Source organism: Leptosomus discolor, chromosome 2 (genome assembly GCF_034619465.1).
Source record: "Leptosomus discolor isolate bLepDis1 chromosome 2, bLepDis1.hap2, whole genome shotgun sequence".
Taxonomy (NCBI): domain Eukaryota; kingdom Metazoa; phylum Chordata; class Aves; order Leptosomiformes; family Leptosomidae; genus Leptosomus; species Leptosomus discolor.
In genome coordinates, this window is record NC_141392.1 from 31,187,869 (window position 1) to 31,203,169 (window position 15,301).

Consider the following 15,301-nt stretch of genomic DNA (forward strand, 5'->3'; position numbering starts at 1 on the left):
TCCCACCTTGGCCATTTTTTTCTTTACGTTATATAAAGTGCCCATATTTGGCAAGATATTTCACTGCTTGTTTTTTTGATTTAAGAGTTATCAAACTTGTGTTGTAGATTGTATCTGGTTTGGGAAACAAAATATTTCTAGCATGATTTATTGAGTTATATTAAATAGAAAATGAGTATGTAGATCAGAGGTCATCTCTGCTCAAGTATTTAATGAAATATGGCAAAAAAAAAGAGGTTATTGTTTGGGGTTTGTATTTTTTTGATTGTTGGTGGTTGTTCCTCACCTCCTTCATTCTTCTATGTCATCAGTCATGAATTATATCAAGTGCTAATGTCTACATTTCCACCTATACCTGTCTGGAGTATTCAATCATTTTCTGTTACGCCACCTTTATAAGGGAAGTATACACATCCACTTGTTTGGCTTTGGCAGATGTCTTCCATTTTCTTTGTCGTGTGTCAAAATTGGTTATGATAGAATTGATTTTCCTCCATTAAGAATTTAATTTTTTTTCAATTATGTTTTCATCTTTGTGGAGTCTTATAAAGACTGGACATGGACCTATGTGGCACCATCTCCAGGAAACTAGCAATAGACCGTCTGTATCATAGCTGTATGTGCATTAGGAACATGCTTCTTCCGTCATAAGGTGGTTTGTAGATGATGAGCTGGGACCACCTGTGTGTTGGCGGTCACAGCTGATCTGGCACGTGATATGTTAACATACTGGGTATGTTAATACATTGCAGATTTAGAAGCGGCAGATCTGTGCTTCCTCTTTCCTGCTAGAGGCAGCGGTTTCTTTTTGCAAGTTCTGTTGTTTGGCTGTGGTCTGAGCTGGACTTGGGTTAAAGTGAATGGAGTTTGGGAAAAAGATGTTGATTTATCCAGAGGATTTGGTTGAGAGGGCAGCTGTACAAATCATTGTACAGACGCTACTCAAGGGAGAGTACTACTTGTTAGAGACAAGAAGGAGCTCAGGGGTAGAAATGATTAATCTGCTGCCAAGAGAATAATTGCATGGATTTGAGCCCTTGTCCAGTACTCCTAAGGTGAAAGATCTCTTGCTCTGTAAAGAATCGTGCAGAAAGTGCTAGTCCTAAGCATCCATGCTGTTTTTATGTTAATGTCTCAGGAAATATTAATGTTGGTAAAGATTGTGGTGGTGGTGCTTATAAAAATATACTTGAGGTTTCAACACATACTGGTTTACTTATCCTGCTTCCTGCTTGGTTTGGAAAAGCATTTAGTAATTAAGTTAAAATAATTAAATCGGACATTATGAGCACAGGATAGATTTCAAGCATTCTTTTTTCCCCTCAAGGTTACAAAATATTATTCTTGCATTAGCATCTTTGAGTCTGTTGAGCAGAGATTTTGGCTAAGTTAAAAACAAAAGTTCAGCTAAGGTAGAGTTAGAAGACTTGGTGTCTTGGCATAGAGAGTGCCCAACATGCTTATGGCTGGTGGCTTGGCATCCGCATTCTTTTCAGTAAGAAAATTTTAGAAAATTTCCTTGGAAGTGCAACTTCACATGATTCTGTAATTATCTTTCCATCTAATGTAAAGTATTTGAAAATGATGTTATGAAAATCAGTGGCTCTGTGTCCAGGATGAGTATGCAGTATTACAAGGAACCACTTATCCAATTTTACTGTGTCATCTGAATATTAACTCTGGCATAGAACACCTCAGAAAAGGCAAACAAGCTTTTAACACTTTAGTAGAAGGTGGTTTCATTAAGATAAAGATGTTATCTGCCCCTCCACTTGGGGATACATGGCTTCAGGGAAAGACTTGACACCTTCCAAAAGCAATGCCCTTAATGCAGAAAAGCAGTCGTCTTTTCCATTCCAGCTTCAAAAAGCATTTCGGGGTGAGGGGGTTACCTGGTCTCCCTCCATCCCCGTGGGCAGTAACGGTCGGCAGGTATGCTGAGTGCCCAAGCTGTATTGCCCAAACCTTGCTGTGCTGGCCTGTAGAAAGCTACTCAGGTTATGCTATGAACAGATTATATGCATCTCTTGAAAACTGATCTACACTTGGCTTTTCAAATGTTTTCTGGTTTATAATTGCTTCAGACATGCTGTTGGGTCCAGCCGTAACTTTGAACTGGGTAAATCTGAAATAAAATCTGAAATAAATACTGAGTGATATGCATACAGAATCTTCCTTTCTTGTCCGCATAAGTATTCGTTTAGCCTTTTTACTTGAGCTTATTTTACCTTTTTTGCATTGGCGTTGTAGTTTATATGATGATTATTTCTCGTAGTTGAACTTCATCGTTGCTGCTGACTGAGGGTCTTACTGTAGTTAATATGTTCAGGCACACAGTGTTTCATTTTTTTTTTTTGTTTCCTTTGCTTTTTCTTAAACTTTTTGCTGTAATTAGAGGAAATGATTTCTTTGATTGCATATTGAGAGGGCAGAAATGCTGTGCCAGCATCCTTTTTTTATTCTTTGCTGCTGCTACTATTCTTTCGCTGGCTCCCAAGGGTAGTAAGATCTATGCACTCTATTAATGTTCTTGCATACTTAGCTGCAATTGCAACCTTTAGGAATTATTATTTAATTAACTTCAAAGTATTGCATAAATAATGCAAAATTTAAAAATGTAAAAAAGAAAAAAAGGTCAAAACAAGGTAATTTTTTGTATTTAAATTCATAATATTATTTCTTGGAATTTTATATAAGGCATTAACAGGACGGTGACATTAAATGTCCTGCATAACTGTAGAAGTGTCAGAGGTGTGTAGTAAAAGTGCGTTTGGCACTTAGCGGGGGATCAAATTCGTTTTCATAATTTGTAATGAGAATTTCTTAGAGCCTGGAATAAAACACTTTTCTAATATTGAAATTTTAATTCTGCTTTACCTTTTCTAGGTGTTTTCTGTTCAGTTAGCAGAAGCTGACTAATTATTGTTTTTTTGATAAACACATTGACCAATTCTGGCAGAAGAAATGTTTGCATGTATTTGAATGTGTACTTACAGATCAGTAGGTCTGCACTGTGAATGTAAAAATGAGCAGTAAATGTTTGTGACCATATATTTCTGTGAAGGCAGCATAAAGACTGTCTTTTAATAAAAGTTTCTGGGTTGGCTTTTGTAGTGGATGGCTGTATACACAGAGCTGCTGGGCCCTGCTTAGTTGCTGAATGTCGCAACCTGAGTGGCTGTGAGACTGGACAAGCAAAAATTACATGTGGATATGACCTACCTGCAAAGTGTAAGTCAACCCTTTCTTGGCGTTTTGTTTTAAGCACGTGGAGCTGGTTTCAATGCTTTATTTCCCTGTAGTCTAATTCAACAAGGTATTCGTTTTACAAAATTAGCAGTGGGACTTAATTAAGCATGTTCTGTAATAATGTCTTCCCCTCAAAGCAATCCAGGCTTTTCTAAATGATTATTTCACCTATGTTATCCGATGAAAACTTACACGTCTCTAAAATATAAAGCATCTTTCATGTTTATTTTTTGCAAGCAAAAACATATCCTTTCATATGCATAATAAAGAATTGGAAATGCTTTATGAAGTATGAACAAAATGTACATTATCATATTTAAGTTCCACGGAGACAGTTTTTGGAAATGTTGCATATTTCATATTCCTCATGCAGATTCCTCGATTGTGAATACTTTGAGAGCCGGGGAGATCAAAGTGATGTATTGTGTTTTCAGCTGCTACGTAGAGGCCTATTGGCAATTAATGTGAAGGCATCTGTCACACTTTAGCTTTCAACAGAGTGCAGCTCAGTGCTGGAATGGTTTTGCACTTTGAAAGTGGAATTCTCAAAATTCCCATCCTATTTAAAATAGGAAGATGGGTATTTGACCTTGTTGCGTGGATGTCGAGCTTGTCTTGGAAAAAAACTAACGTTGACAGCACGTTGGTTGTCCAGTCTATTATGTAAGAACAGAAAGCAGGAAATCTCTGCAAGTTAGGATCTTACAGAATAGTATAGTAAGATATGATGATGCAAATAGCAAGAAAGTGTTACAAACAGCATATAACTAGAATTCAAGCTCTTTTTTTATATGCGGTCTGCACTAGAACATGGCTCGTTCAGAAATATTTAGATCTGTTCTCTAAATTTCTTCTACACTTTTTTTCGTGTAAAATCAAATGCCTACTGCAGTAGCAGGTATCTTTTTAGGTTCCTGTGTCCCATAATGCCTTAGGTAAAGAAGAAGATTGTTTTCCCTGTGATTTATTGGTGCCTTCTATGATGATGATGAGAGCTACCAATTATTTCCTTGATAGTGATAATTGCTATAGGTGGGAAAACTTTGCTGTATTTTATGTAGTATTATATGCTGTATTTGTGTAGTTTTACCACATGTTAATGATTATTTATGGAAAGTTAATTTGACTAGAGATTAGGGAAATTGTTGAGGAAGATTCAATGTAGTAGTCGTGTTGGATTTGTATATGGCCAAAATCTTCACCAGGTTGCTATAAAATGGATAGGATTGTAAAATAACACGTTGCAATTTACTTTACTGGGGATTTTTGATGTTTAATTCTTCCTCTTAAAAAGAAATATCTTGGGAGTGACAGGAAAGCTGCTCAGCCATAGGTTCATAATTCCTCTCATGTATTTTTATGAGAAAAATTAAATACAGAGTATCACAGCAAGGAGCACTGAACTGTGTTAGAAAGAGAGAGGGTCATGTCTGAGGCATGGCCTCCCTTTAAATTTTACAGCAGATTAATGGGTCTTGTTTCATTTAGGTTTGTGGAACAGGAACCTGTTTGAAGGCTACAGGAACATTTTTTGTTTTCTTCTTTATGCAGGAATAACAAAACAAAACAAGGAGAAAACTCATTATCACTTGAAGTTGGAAATAAAACCTGTAACCAGACATAGAGAAAAGTCAATATTCTGCCTAATCAATATTCTTAGAAATTGAAATTGCATCAAAGACACGTCTATTTGTATTTGATCATGCATCAACATGAGAGGGGGAAAGGATACATTAACTGACAAACGGGCACAGGGAGGGAAATGTACAGTTTCCATGCAGAGGCTGAGAATTAGCTGCTCTTGATTCCATAGATTTTTTCCTTAAAACATATTTGTGTTCACCAACTGTTGTTTTCATTTACTTTTCCCTTTCGAAGCTTTTGGTTGTAGGGTCATTAAATTACTGTGCCTTTTAGACCAGTCAGCTGAAAGTGATCAAACAATCAAGACTGATTTCATATTTTAAAGGCCTATAGAGCCACTGGAGATCTTTTGTCACTCTGTGACTCTTTGTCGTAGTAGTGTGACAATTTAACTGTGGAAACTATTTTACATCTGATTTTTGTCATGAGAGCAGCAACATGACGGGAGGTCTGGACCTCCCCATCCAGATGTGCTGTGATGCCATTTTGTGTGTCAGCAATTTGTTTAAGGTTATAGGTGAATGGATAGCTGCCAGCTTTCACAATGAGTTTGCTTCTCACTTATCTGTTTGTATATAGGAGACCAACTACAATACTCCATTAGCAGCTTGAGTAGTGCAGTGATCGTTTTGTTGTCCCTGCTCTTCTCGTGATTGTCGTTGGATGAATCATCATATTAGATGTGAAATGTAATTCCTAGCATGATGAATTGTTATTTTTTTGTTATTTAACAGAACTGTAGAATGTTACAATTGTATTTTCTACCCCTGGGATTTTCCCATCTCTAGTTCTTGATCCTGAAATGCTTTGCTTGGAAGCAGTTTGCTGAAATCAGCAAAACTGCTCTGGGACAGAGCAGCCTGCATGTGTGCTGTGTGATGCAGGACTTGGGCTGAAGTCGAGGAGAAGAGAAGGTTTGGTATTCAAAGATCGTGCAGCATATTACTTTGCTTTATAGGCAACTTGGAGGAAGTTGGAATTAAATTTGGCATTTGAAGGGAATGTATTCTTTGTTAGGAAGCTGGTAGTTGGTAAATAAAAACTCTTTGGCAATCTCCTTTGTGATCTATTGTATTTTTATTGAACACTTTGCTGTATTTACTTAGGTTAAATAAGAACAGGTCTGATAAATAATTTGTTCACAAAGGAAAAATTGAAAAATAATGTCTGACTGAAAAATGCAAAGATTTAGAGTGTAGGCTAGCTTTCTGTGATTTGTTCTTGTTGCATCTGAATCAGAGATCAATTTGTGAAGTACAGAACTAACAGTAAATGTTCAGGGAGAGAATATATAAAATAGTTCATTTTTTCCCTCATCTTTTTATCCTAATAGTGTGAACAGACCAAGATTAACGTGTCTGTAGCCTTGAGATGTTGCTTTATGAACTTTTCAAGATATGTATTTTTGAACTCCAAGAAATAGTCTGTATGAAAACAGCAGTGAAATCAAATTGACTTTTCCAATTACCAGTTAATGTAACATTCAGTACAGTTTTACAGAAGTCAGTGTAATCACCATCTGCCTTCTGCGCTGCAAAAGCCTACACAAAGGCGCCCCCCCCCACCCCCCCCCCCCAAATGCCAACTGAGCTATTTGCTGAATACATAATTTGGTTGATGTCATCTATTGTTGTTTTTCAGCAAACACCTATGCAGGCACCCAAGTTTTCTTAGCGCTTTGGAGGGCTGAAAAAGGCAGTGCTTTTTGCTCAGATATTTTACTGTAACGCTCTCCCAGACCATTCATCAATTACTTAACTTCTGTACTTCATATTATTGTTCCTTTTAAAGAACAGTTCATTCTAAATATTGTACAACTGGTCTTCAAACATTGAACAGTACTCTGATACCGTCATGCTTTAAATAACAGATGAACAATATCTGTTTAAAGCTCTACAAATGCTTGTTTTCTTTCTCATTTGATTAATAGTCTCTGTTGGCTCTACTGGCAGAAAATGGTCTGAATGTAAATTGTGTTTATGGCTGGAACCAAGGGTCCATAACAGCCTCATGGCTTGTTATCTGCTTTCAGAAGTTCACTATAAAAAAGGACCCTGTCAGAACACATTAGAAAATACAGTCCTGTTCTGCAAGGTATTTAATGGGCTTAAAACCAATTGAAGATGTGGTGACAATGTCCAACACAGGTAACTGGTACCCTGACCTCGGCAGGAAAGGACCTCCAAACTATCTTTTTTCTATTGTTAATATGTCTAGTAATAATTTCTTTCTTTTTCTGAAAAATGTTTGATAATAAACCCCCTAAACTTAGGAAGATAAAATCTTACAGTCTCTAATATGGGATAGAGCCAACCATTGGTAAATTAAATCTGAAAGGTGGACTTTCAGTGGAGGTACCTTGCTGGAAATGCTAGGCAGTTTCTAATACATTGTTTAAGTTGTTAATAAAGCAATACTACTTAGAATATTTTTTTCCATTTGCTTGATATGTTTAGTACTTTAACCAGTGTCCTTTAGGGAAAAACCATATATAGCATAGTCTTCTGGTCCAAAGTCACTGTGTAGATCAATCTGGAGTAATAATGTGAATGTGCTCTCAAAGACAATTCCTGCTTTGAAATAAGTAGTTTAGAAAGAGTGCTAGTATTAAACGCAGTAGGAGGAATCAGCCTTTAAATTTGTTTAATCAGATTAAAAAGTGGAGATTAAAAAGTAGAGATTAAAATGTGTACTTCTATTATATAGACATAATTTTCTGTATTTAAAAGGTGACTGTTTGGAGGATGTTATTTTAAAATAAGGCTGTAAGCATAGCGATTTTAAATCTCTCCATATTGTCTTGGAGATCACTTACAGAGCTGTACTTAACAGGTTGATTATGCAGAAACGGATCTCAAAACTCTACTCCAGTACTCCAAAACTGGTCAGTTGGAAGAATGGGGCATAATATTCAAGCACATTGTCAGAATTTCCAGGATTCTGCAAAGAACTCTGTTTATTTGCTTTTAAAACCTTGGTTGATATAATAATATGTAGATTTTGTTTCAAACTATTCTAAGTTTCTGATACGCGGGAGTCGGAGATATACTTTCTTCTGCATGGTTCTGATGTGCAGAAGAACATTATTTTTGCATGACTGTTCAGTTTGCTACCTTCCTATTTGTTCTGGGAAGAGATAAGTCTGGGAATTGGAAAATAAGTCTGGGAATTGAATAGGAAGTTGTTAAAAGTCAGCAGTATTTGTACGAGAGAGGACTGCTTAGAGAAGACTAACTTGGCTACTAACTCCCAGTTGGTCAAGGTCCTTGATCTTCTCCCACAATTGCTTTTAAATATTTAAGTGAAAGCAGGTGCCACCAGTTGCATAACTAGACTGAAGTTTGATGAAATTGCAGTTGAAAAAGGCTGCTGATAACACCTAGGGTGACACAGTCATTAATATAATTGAAGCTCTGTAAATGTTGTGATAGTTTTCCAGGAGGGATGCCTTTATACTGTTTGTCTCAGCTGAGCGGTATCATATTATTGTCAGCATTGTGCCCAAACTCTGTGACACCTACTGAAAAAAAAAAAGATAGAGCTGGAAAACCCTCTAAGTAGATATTTCCTGAAACAGCACTGAGCTGCAGCAGCTGTTTGCTATCTCTTTTTGGTATTTCTTAAATTGTTATCATTGCTCAAATATTTAAAACTAAATTTTAAATGAAGCAAAGCAAGTTAATATTAATCAAAGGTCCAAGACCCCTTGTTCTTGAATGATATTGTTGTTTAGATTTCATTGGGAAAGGACTTTTTTATGCTTAACAAAACCACTTACTATGTATTTCTGCATTTTTCTTTTGAGTTGTGTCTAGCTTTCAAAGGTTTTTTTTTATAAGCTCAATTTATGTATCTTATGAGTATTTCAAAAATAAGTGCAGTGATGTCTTTATTGTGTTTTAATTTGGTCTGATTGGCTCCAGTCAATTAGATGACCAGTCTTAATGACCTGCTATATTCACCATTAACAGCAGCATACATTGCATATGCTGTAAAGGTGTTGGAAGGGAAATATTAATGATTACTTCTTTGGTCCTAAAACCTGCTTAGATTTTAGAGAGGGTTTCATGGTATATTGTAAAGTTTTATGGCTTGTCTCTCCCTTGTGTACACCCCTGTCATATGCACACAAAAGGAGAAGTTAAGACTCATGGAGAATGATGGGGGATGATGGGGAATGCATTTATCAACTTCAGCTGAACAAATTCAAACATCTCTTTCTCCTCCAGGTCTGCTCAGGGTCTGTCATCAGTTTAGGTAGCAAAGGGACAAGTGTAGTAGCTACCAGTTGAAATGTGTGGTTATGAATCAGCAGGAAGCTTCCGTCACGAGAGTGTATGGTCTTTGTCCTTGGATTCGAGCCTAACTCATACACGTTTTAATGGATAGGTTCTTTAAAATTTAATTTGTGAATGGACCAGAGTGCGCATTTGTCAGTGCTCTATGTGGTGTCGTGTGGTTAACTTATGGCACGTACTGCTGGAAACCCTTGTTTCACATCAGATTGTTCAGTTAACAAATGTATGTGTTGTGGCCAAATGAAATGTTTTACTATTGACCCTCACTGCTAATTCAAAATCCTCGTCTTCTGAGCATCACTTGTTACAGTCTGGTCATTGAACACTGATGTCCAGGACAGGAGTGGGCGCAGATAAAATTAAGAGGAAGTTGCTGAACCATTTGCTCAGTAGTTGACTCCAGCATTGGCTTATAACGTGTGTGTTAATACAATGTAATGGCAGGTGGTAGAAACTTGATGCCATGAATTTCCTGCCCTGGCCTTATTTCTGTAATTCTGGACATCTACAGTTTCTGCCAAGGTCTAATACTTCGTGTTACTGAAAGCAGTTCCAGAACTGAGTTTGCAGGGTCGCGTGGCAGTGATGGGAGCCCACGCTGTTTGGTACCGCAGTTGCTTGGCATTAGTGTCCATCTGGGTGCTGGGATTCACCCTCTGGATACACTCTTGATAAAACAGAGAGTAAGTTACAAGGTGTAAACACTTTCCTAATGCTTAATTTATGTGTAAGGTGCTATTTTAAATGCCTCCTAATTCAGTGAAAAATAATTTGTATAGGAGTAGGTGTTTCCACGCTGCTGGTGTATAGTCATTCTTCAGGCATGTTGGCACTGGAACAGGGCGTTGTGCCCCTTGAGGCTAATATATTTTATTTTCTCCATACTTAGATATAGTTGGTCCTTTTTGCTCAAATAACAATAATAAAAAGAAAGTCTAATGTGTAGCAGAAAAATAAACAAAATTTTGATTGCTACAGTCAGCTGACAAGGGGAAGGGGTTATAATGGGTTATAATGGAGATGTTTATGCTCCTTTAACTGCCACGATTGCTGCTGCTCCCACTCTAATACATTCCCTCAGTAGCCAAAGCCTACACTCAGTACCTGGAAAATTAATCTTTGATGCATGAGATTTTGTCTGCCTGAATTTTGCTTGTCTCATTTTAAATAGTGATAGAAATTGCTTACTGTAGTAAAACACAACATTAACCTCATAGTGTGTTGGCACTTTGTGATTTATGCTGGTTTAGTCTCTGAAAAATATGCAGCCTGTCTCCCAAACCTGGATTTAGCTTATAAAATATGTTGGCACAGGCTTGGGGCTTGAATTGGAACGCTAACTGCTGATCCTCCATCTCCCGAGGGTAGGAAAAAGGTTTAAAATTGTAGCCTCTCGGAGGTCATTAACTTCATATCATTTCTTCAGATTAATAATAATTATATTATTGTAGCTGGAATGTTTTAAAACCAGTACAGCCTAATTTTCTTTCCTGCAAGCAAATTATAGGATTCCTTTTTGTGCTGAATGTGCATATTCATCAGCCAAAAATATGACAAATTATTTGCAAATGGAAATAATCAGTTCGTAGGTAATAAATAAGGACATAACTATTTTCATTCTACTATTTTGAAATAAAGCAAAAGGAATAATATGGATGTGAAAGGTGCTGTGATTTTTTTGTTATCCTTCACTCGCCCACAAACCTTGCAGTTTACTTGAGGTTTAAAGATGTTAATTCTATTTTTATATTTTTCTGATTATGTTTTGAAAGAATCTTACCAATGAAAGGTGGGACTGTTTCAAGAGGAGTTCTTCGCCTGTAATCTAATTCCTTTACATGAGTGTAAAGTGGATAGGATGGGAAGGTTATGTAAAATGGTTTTAAAAAGACCTTTGTTTCACCAAGCAGAGGAATCTTAAGGCTGTTTCATGTAGTTAAACTAAGTGCACAGACCAAAATGTGAAACATTCACAACTTTTGGTGAAAACTGAGGTCAAACATTTGAAACATTTCTCTTTGGGAAGAAGACATCAGGTGTGAGACTGCAGGGCGTAAATAATGTTTTAGTTGTTGTAGGAAAGAATATAAATACTGATTAACCAGATAGTAAAATAATAATTTAAAAAAAGGTATTATTTTACATGCCAGATATGCTGTTTCACTATGGGTGAAAAGATACCATCATCCAGGATATTTTGCCTTCAAGTGTGGGGTTCAAAATCACATGGATTTTAGTTGTTGATGTTGTGCAGCACTAGAAATTTTATGCAAAATTAGTTCCCCTTTTTGTTTAGAATTCTGATAGCATCCCCCTTTTCTTAACGTTGTTTTCACACTCAGATTTTTATCTTTTTGGTTCTGTTTGAAATATTTCATACAAATTGAAGAGGATACATTAGGTTTTATTTTTTCATTTCTTAGACTTCTCAGATTATTTCTTTTTTGGTATTTGCAAGTTTTTGATGATGTTTATGAAGATTCTTGAGTTATCATCACTGATCTTGTACCATTTTACAAAAAAAAAGAGGAAAACCAAGTGATGGAGGGGATACATTTATGTTACTATATATGTAGCTATGCATTTATTTATCTGTCTCTGTGTATTTTCCCTGTGCATGCTGGTCAGTGTTGCAGAGCATTTACACCATTGCGTGACTTGCAAATATTCTACCACTTATTCTCTTCTGGATAGATAGCAGTATTTTTTAGATTAATTAGCTGATAAAAAGTAGGTTCTGAATGTCACTGATTTCTGTCCGTATTCACAATACTCGGAGAAGAAATGCTAGTTTTAAGTGGTTGCAGCATGGGGCTGTTCCCTTGCTGGATTAGGACTGAAGTTTCCCTGTTGGGAATACAGAGGAACTGTGAAATGCATCATCTACTGGGCACAGCAGTCACTCTGAGCTGGGCTTTACACCTTTCTGGGTGTCTTTGAATATTAACAGAAAACCGAACCATAACAAAAAAGACCCAGTGGTACTCCACGTGACTCATAATAGTTCTAGGACAAAGGTTTAGGAGGAAAGTGTATTAATACAAGATACAAGTACTTTCAGTGTAAACTTTTTTATAGCTGTTTCTGCCCACATGCTGGTTTGTAGGTAAGTATAATTTGTATAATATAGTTTACGCAGTAAGAAGCCAGAAGAAAGTGTTGATTAAACAACTGTCACCAGCTTTGAATTACGTCTTCTTACATACTCTTTCTTAGCTATTTGTCATGCTACAAATCTCTCTTCTGGCTCCTCAGGAAAGTCAGTTATACTGAATTCCCTGTAACCTCAGACACAGTGGCCTGAATTCTTACATTTTTCTAGTGATGTATCAGAGAGATGGACAGAGAAATGTCCAACCAGTTCAATGTTTCAACGTGGCAAAAAAAGCATGTGTTTGATACATCTCTGCATGCTTCTGCCTATGCTTCCTATTTAGTTTTCAGTAGAAATAATTGGTAGCTTTCCAAGGCTTTTCCAGGCTTATAAATAAATAAAGACATAAATGAGAAATGCTTTGCAACACTAAAAATAACCCCTTTGATATATAATTATATGTATGTCTGTCTGGATCACATGTATTTTTTTGCAACTTGCTTACTACACTTTCAGTATAATTTTATACAGTGTTTGCATTAGAATTAAAACATGTGGGTCAGCTTTGAGAAAGTAAGAATACAGTAAGAATATTGTATCATATCTCATAGCCTGCATGGGCTATAAAGAGCAGGTCATCCAGACTGTAAACTGTTTAAAGTACCATGAACACAGGAGGAAAAAGTTTGTTGTTGAAGCTTTTTGTTTTAATGGCTGCATTATTCATTTTTAATTCTCTAGTAGAACTGGGAAACTCCTCACATGTTATATGTGAAGCAGAGAGGGGAAAAAACCCTTGAGACTTTGAGAGGTGTCATGGATAGCAAAATAATGTCATATAATACTCTCTGAAAACCCACAGTTTTGAAAATCACAATTCATTCAAGTAAAAGGTTGCATTTGTGCCAGTTGTAATCCTGTCAGAGGTGTAATCTTGTTTGAAACAAATTTTTTTTTTTTGACAAAGTGGAGCAGAAACATTTCCAGGAAAGACTGTTCATTTAAAATTTATTTATTGTAATACAGCCCTATTCATGAGAAGCCGAAAGTGAAGTTAATGCAAAATTGACTGGGGAGCCATGAATATTGTTGGATTTCTTTCAGTTTAGAGAGTTGAACATAAACAAAGATGCAAAACAAGTCATTTTAAAGCAGGATCTTACACTTGGCAATGAAAGACAACTTCGGAAAATGAGTTTTGGCTTTGAACAGTTGGCCTCAACTTAAGAATAAAACTGCCTCCCCATCACTGCCAGGATCCCCCCTTATTGCATGGTTTTTGAAGGGCATAAAAACTCCCCTATTGTTGTGATTTATTGTTAAGGAGATTTATTGCCTGTCTTGTGTAGGGACTGTATAAATGGAGACTGCATTTGACAAAAAAATTGGTTTTAGCCAAGACTGATATTTCCCTCCAGATTACAAAAGAAAAACAAAACAAGTCAAAAAAAACGCCCTAAACTTCCCAAACAACAGCAAGAAAAAGATTTTGTTTGGGTTAAAGTTTGTACAGTGGTTATGATTAAAATGCTTCCAGTATTGTCTTTGCTGTCTTCGCTAGCTCATGCTCCTGAGTTAAATCAGCTCTTGTATGGCATAGCCACCACTTTGGTCTTTCTTGGGTTTGCTGCTTTGGGCAAGGGAAGGAACCCTTCTGACACCCCAGGCTGTGATGTGAAAGAAAAACTAAATTATGTTTGATCAACTGGAATGCCACTCATCTTATTTTTTCCCTGTTTTTTTGTTGTTGATTTTAGGCAATGCTTTACTTAGCTTTTCTACCAGATGGTTTTATCAAAAAGAGCAGTTAGTTCACGGGTCAGAGAATCTCTTGTGATCATACATAGAGAGTGAGGCTGAAAATGAGAGAGGACTTTTTTTGTCTTTTGGTTTTTTTTAGTAACAATATTTTAGAGGCCCAATAACTATGAATAAGAAATCGGGGCAGCACAAATGAGTAAATCCCCTGTATGGCAGACACAGCATGTTCTGAAAGGAAATCCTCTGAGGTGGGGCAAGTCCTCACCTCATACACCAAAGAGCTTGGGGGATTTTGGCCTTGTTCACACGTTGTGATGCTGTTTAGTGTGTCGTGTATTTCTGTGGCATATGAAGAAGTTGTAGCTGCAAAGCTCCTTCCGCTGCTGTTGCTCTCCTTTTCCCAGACAGCTCAGAGCCGTGCTCATGCCTGCAGGGATGCAGACTTTAAGTGCCTGTTTAAAAATAAAAAATATTCCCCCGCCCCACGTTCAACCTACATTAGATAGGTGGGTCAGCACAACAGCAATGGGATGGAGAACGTTTCCAAATTTGACTTAGGTTGACTGTCTTTTAACAGGTGAGCAACATAATTTTTTCAGTTTTTTGAATATTCTGTGCTCAAAAAATGTTCTTTAAATTGGTTCCAACTGTGGACGTGACTTTTATATCGGAGTAACTTACCCACTGAGAACAAGCTGAGGTTAATAGTGCATTTCAAGTAATCCATTGAACTGGCATCAATTGGTAATAATTTTCTGTCACTGCTATTCGGTGTCAGATTTGAAGGAGAAGCGTGTAAGCAAAAGGCTCTGTAACCCATTATTTCATCTAGTTCCTCATAAGAATCCTATTTTATTAAATAAATGGCAATTCATTCTAGATGCAGGTGTGGTAGGTCCCCGTCTTGTGTTTTTCCAGCAGTCTGCCAGTGTGAGCAGCCTGAGATTTCGATGTATCACTGTAAAGTGAACAAATTGTTTCCTAATCTGCCCAGTCATTTAGGAGATGAATTCAGTGTCTTTAAAATGGGGAAAGCTTTGGGCAGGGCCAATTGCACTGAGCCCTGCTCTGAAACGAATGCCTCCAAGGTGCTCACCTCTTGGTAGTGCCATTTTTGGCCACATACACGTGTTCGTTCTCCTCCCACACTTTCCTCACTTTTCCATGTTACCTAACCAGCCAAGCATACCTCCCATCCCATGGCAGAGGAATTCAATGTATTTCTTTGATACTGGGCCGTGCATTTAGCTGTTAG

The 15,301-nt window shown here is 37.0% G+C and overlaps 1 protein-coding gene across 4 annotated transcripts in view; it reads left to right on the top strand.

The window, feature by feature from the left end:
• Positions 1-15,301, top strand: part of MACROD2 (mono-ADP ribosylhydrolase 2) — an 877,957-nt gene that overhangs the window by 266,955 nt on the left and 595,701 nt on the right. For all 4 annotated transcript variants that reach the window (XM_086460841.1, XM_086460839.1, XM_086460838.1 and 1 more), the window contains exon 5: positions 3,115-3,231. In XM_086460841.1, coding sequence (XP_086316967.1) covers positions 3,115-3,231 — 117 coding nt within the window. The remainder of the gene's footprint in view (positions 1-3,114; positions 3,232-15,301) is intronic.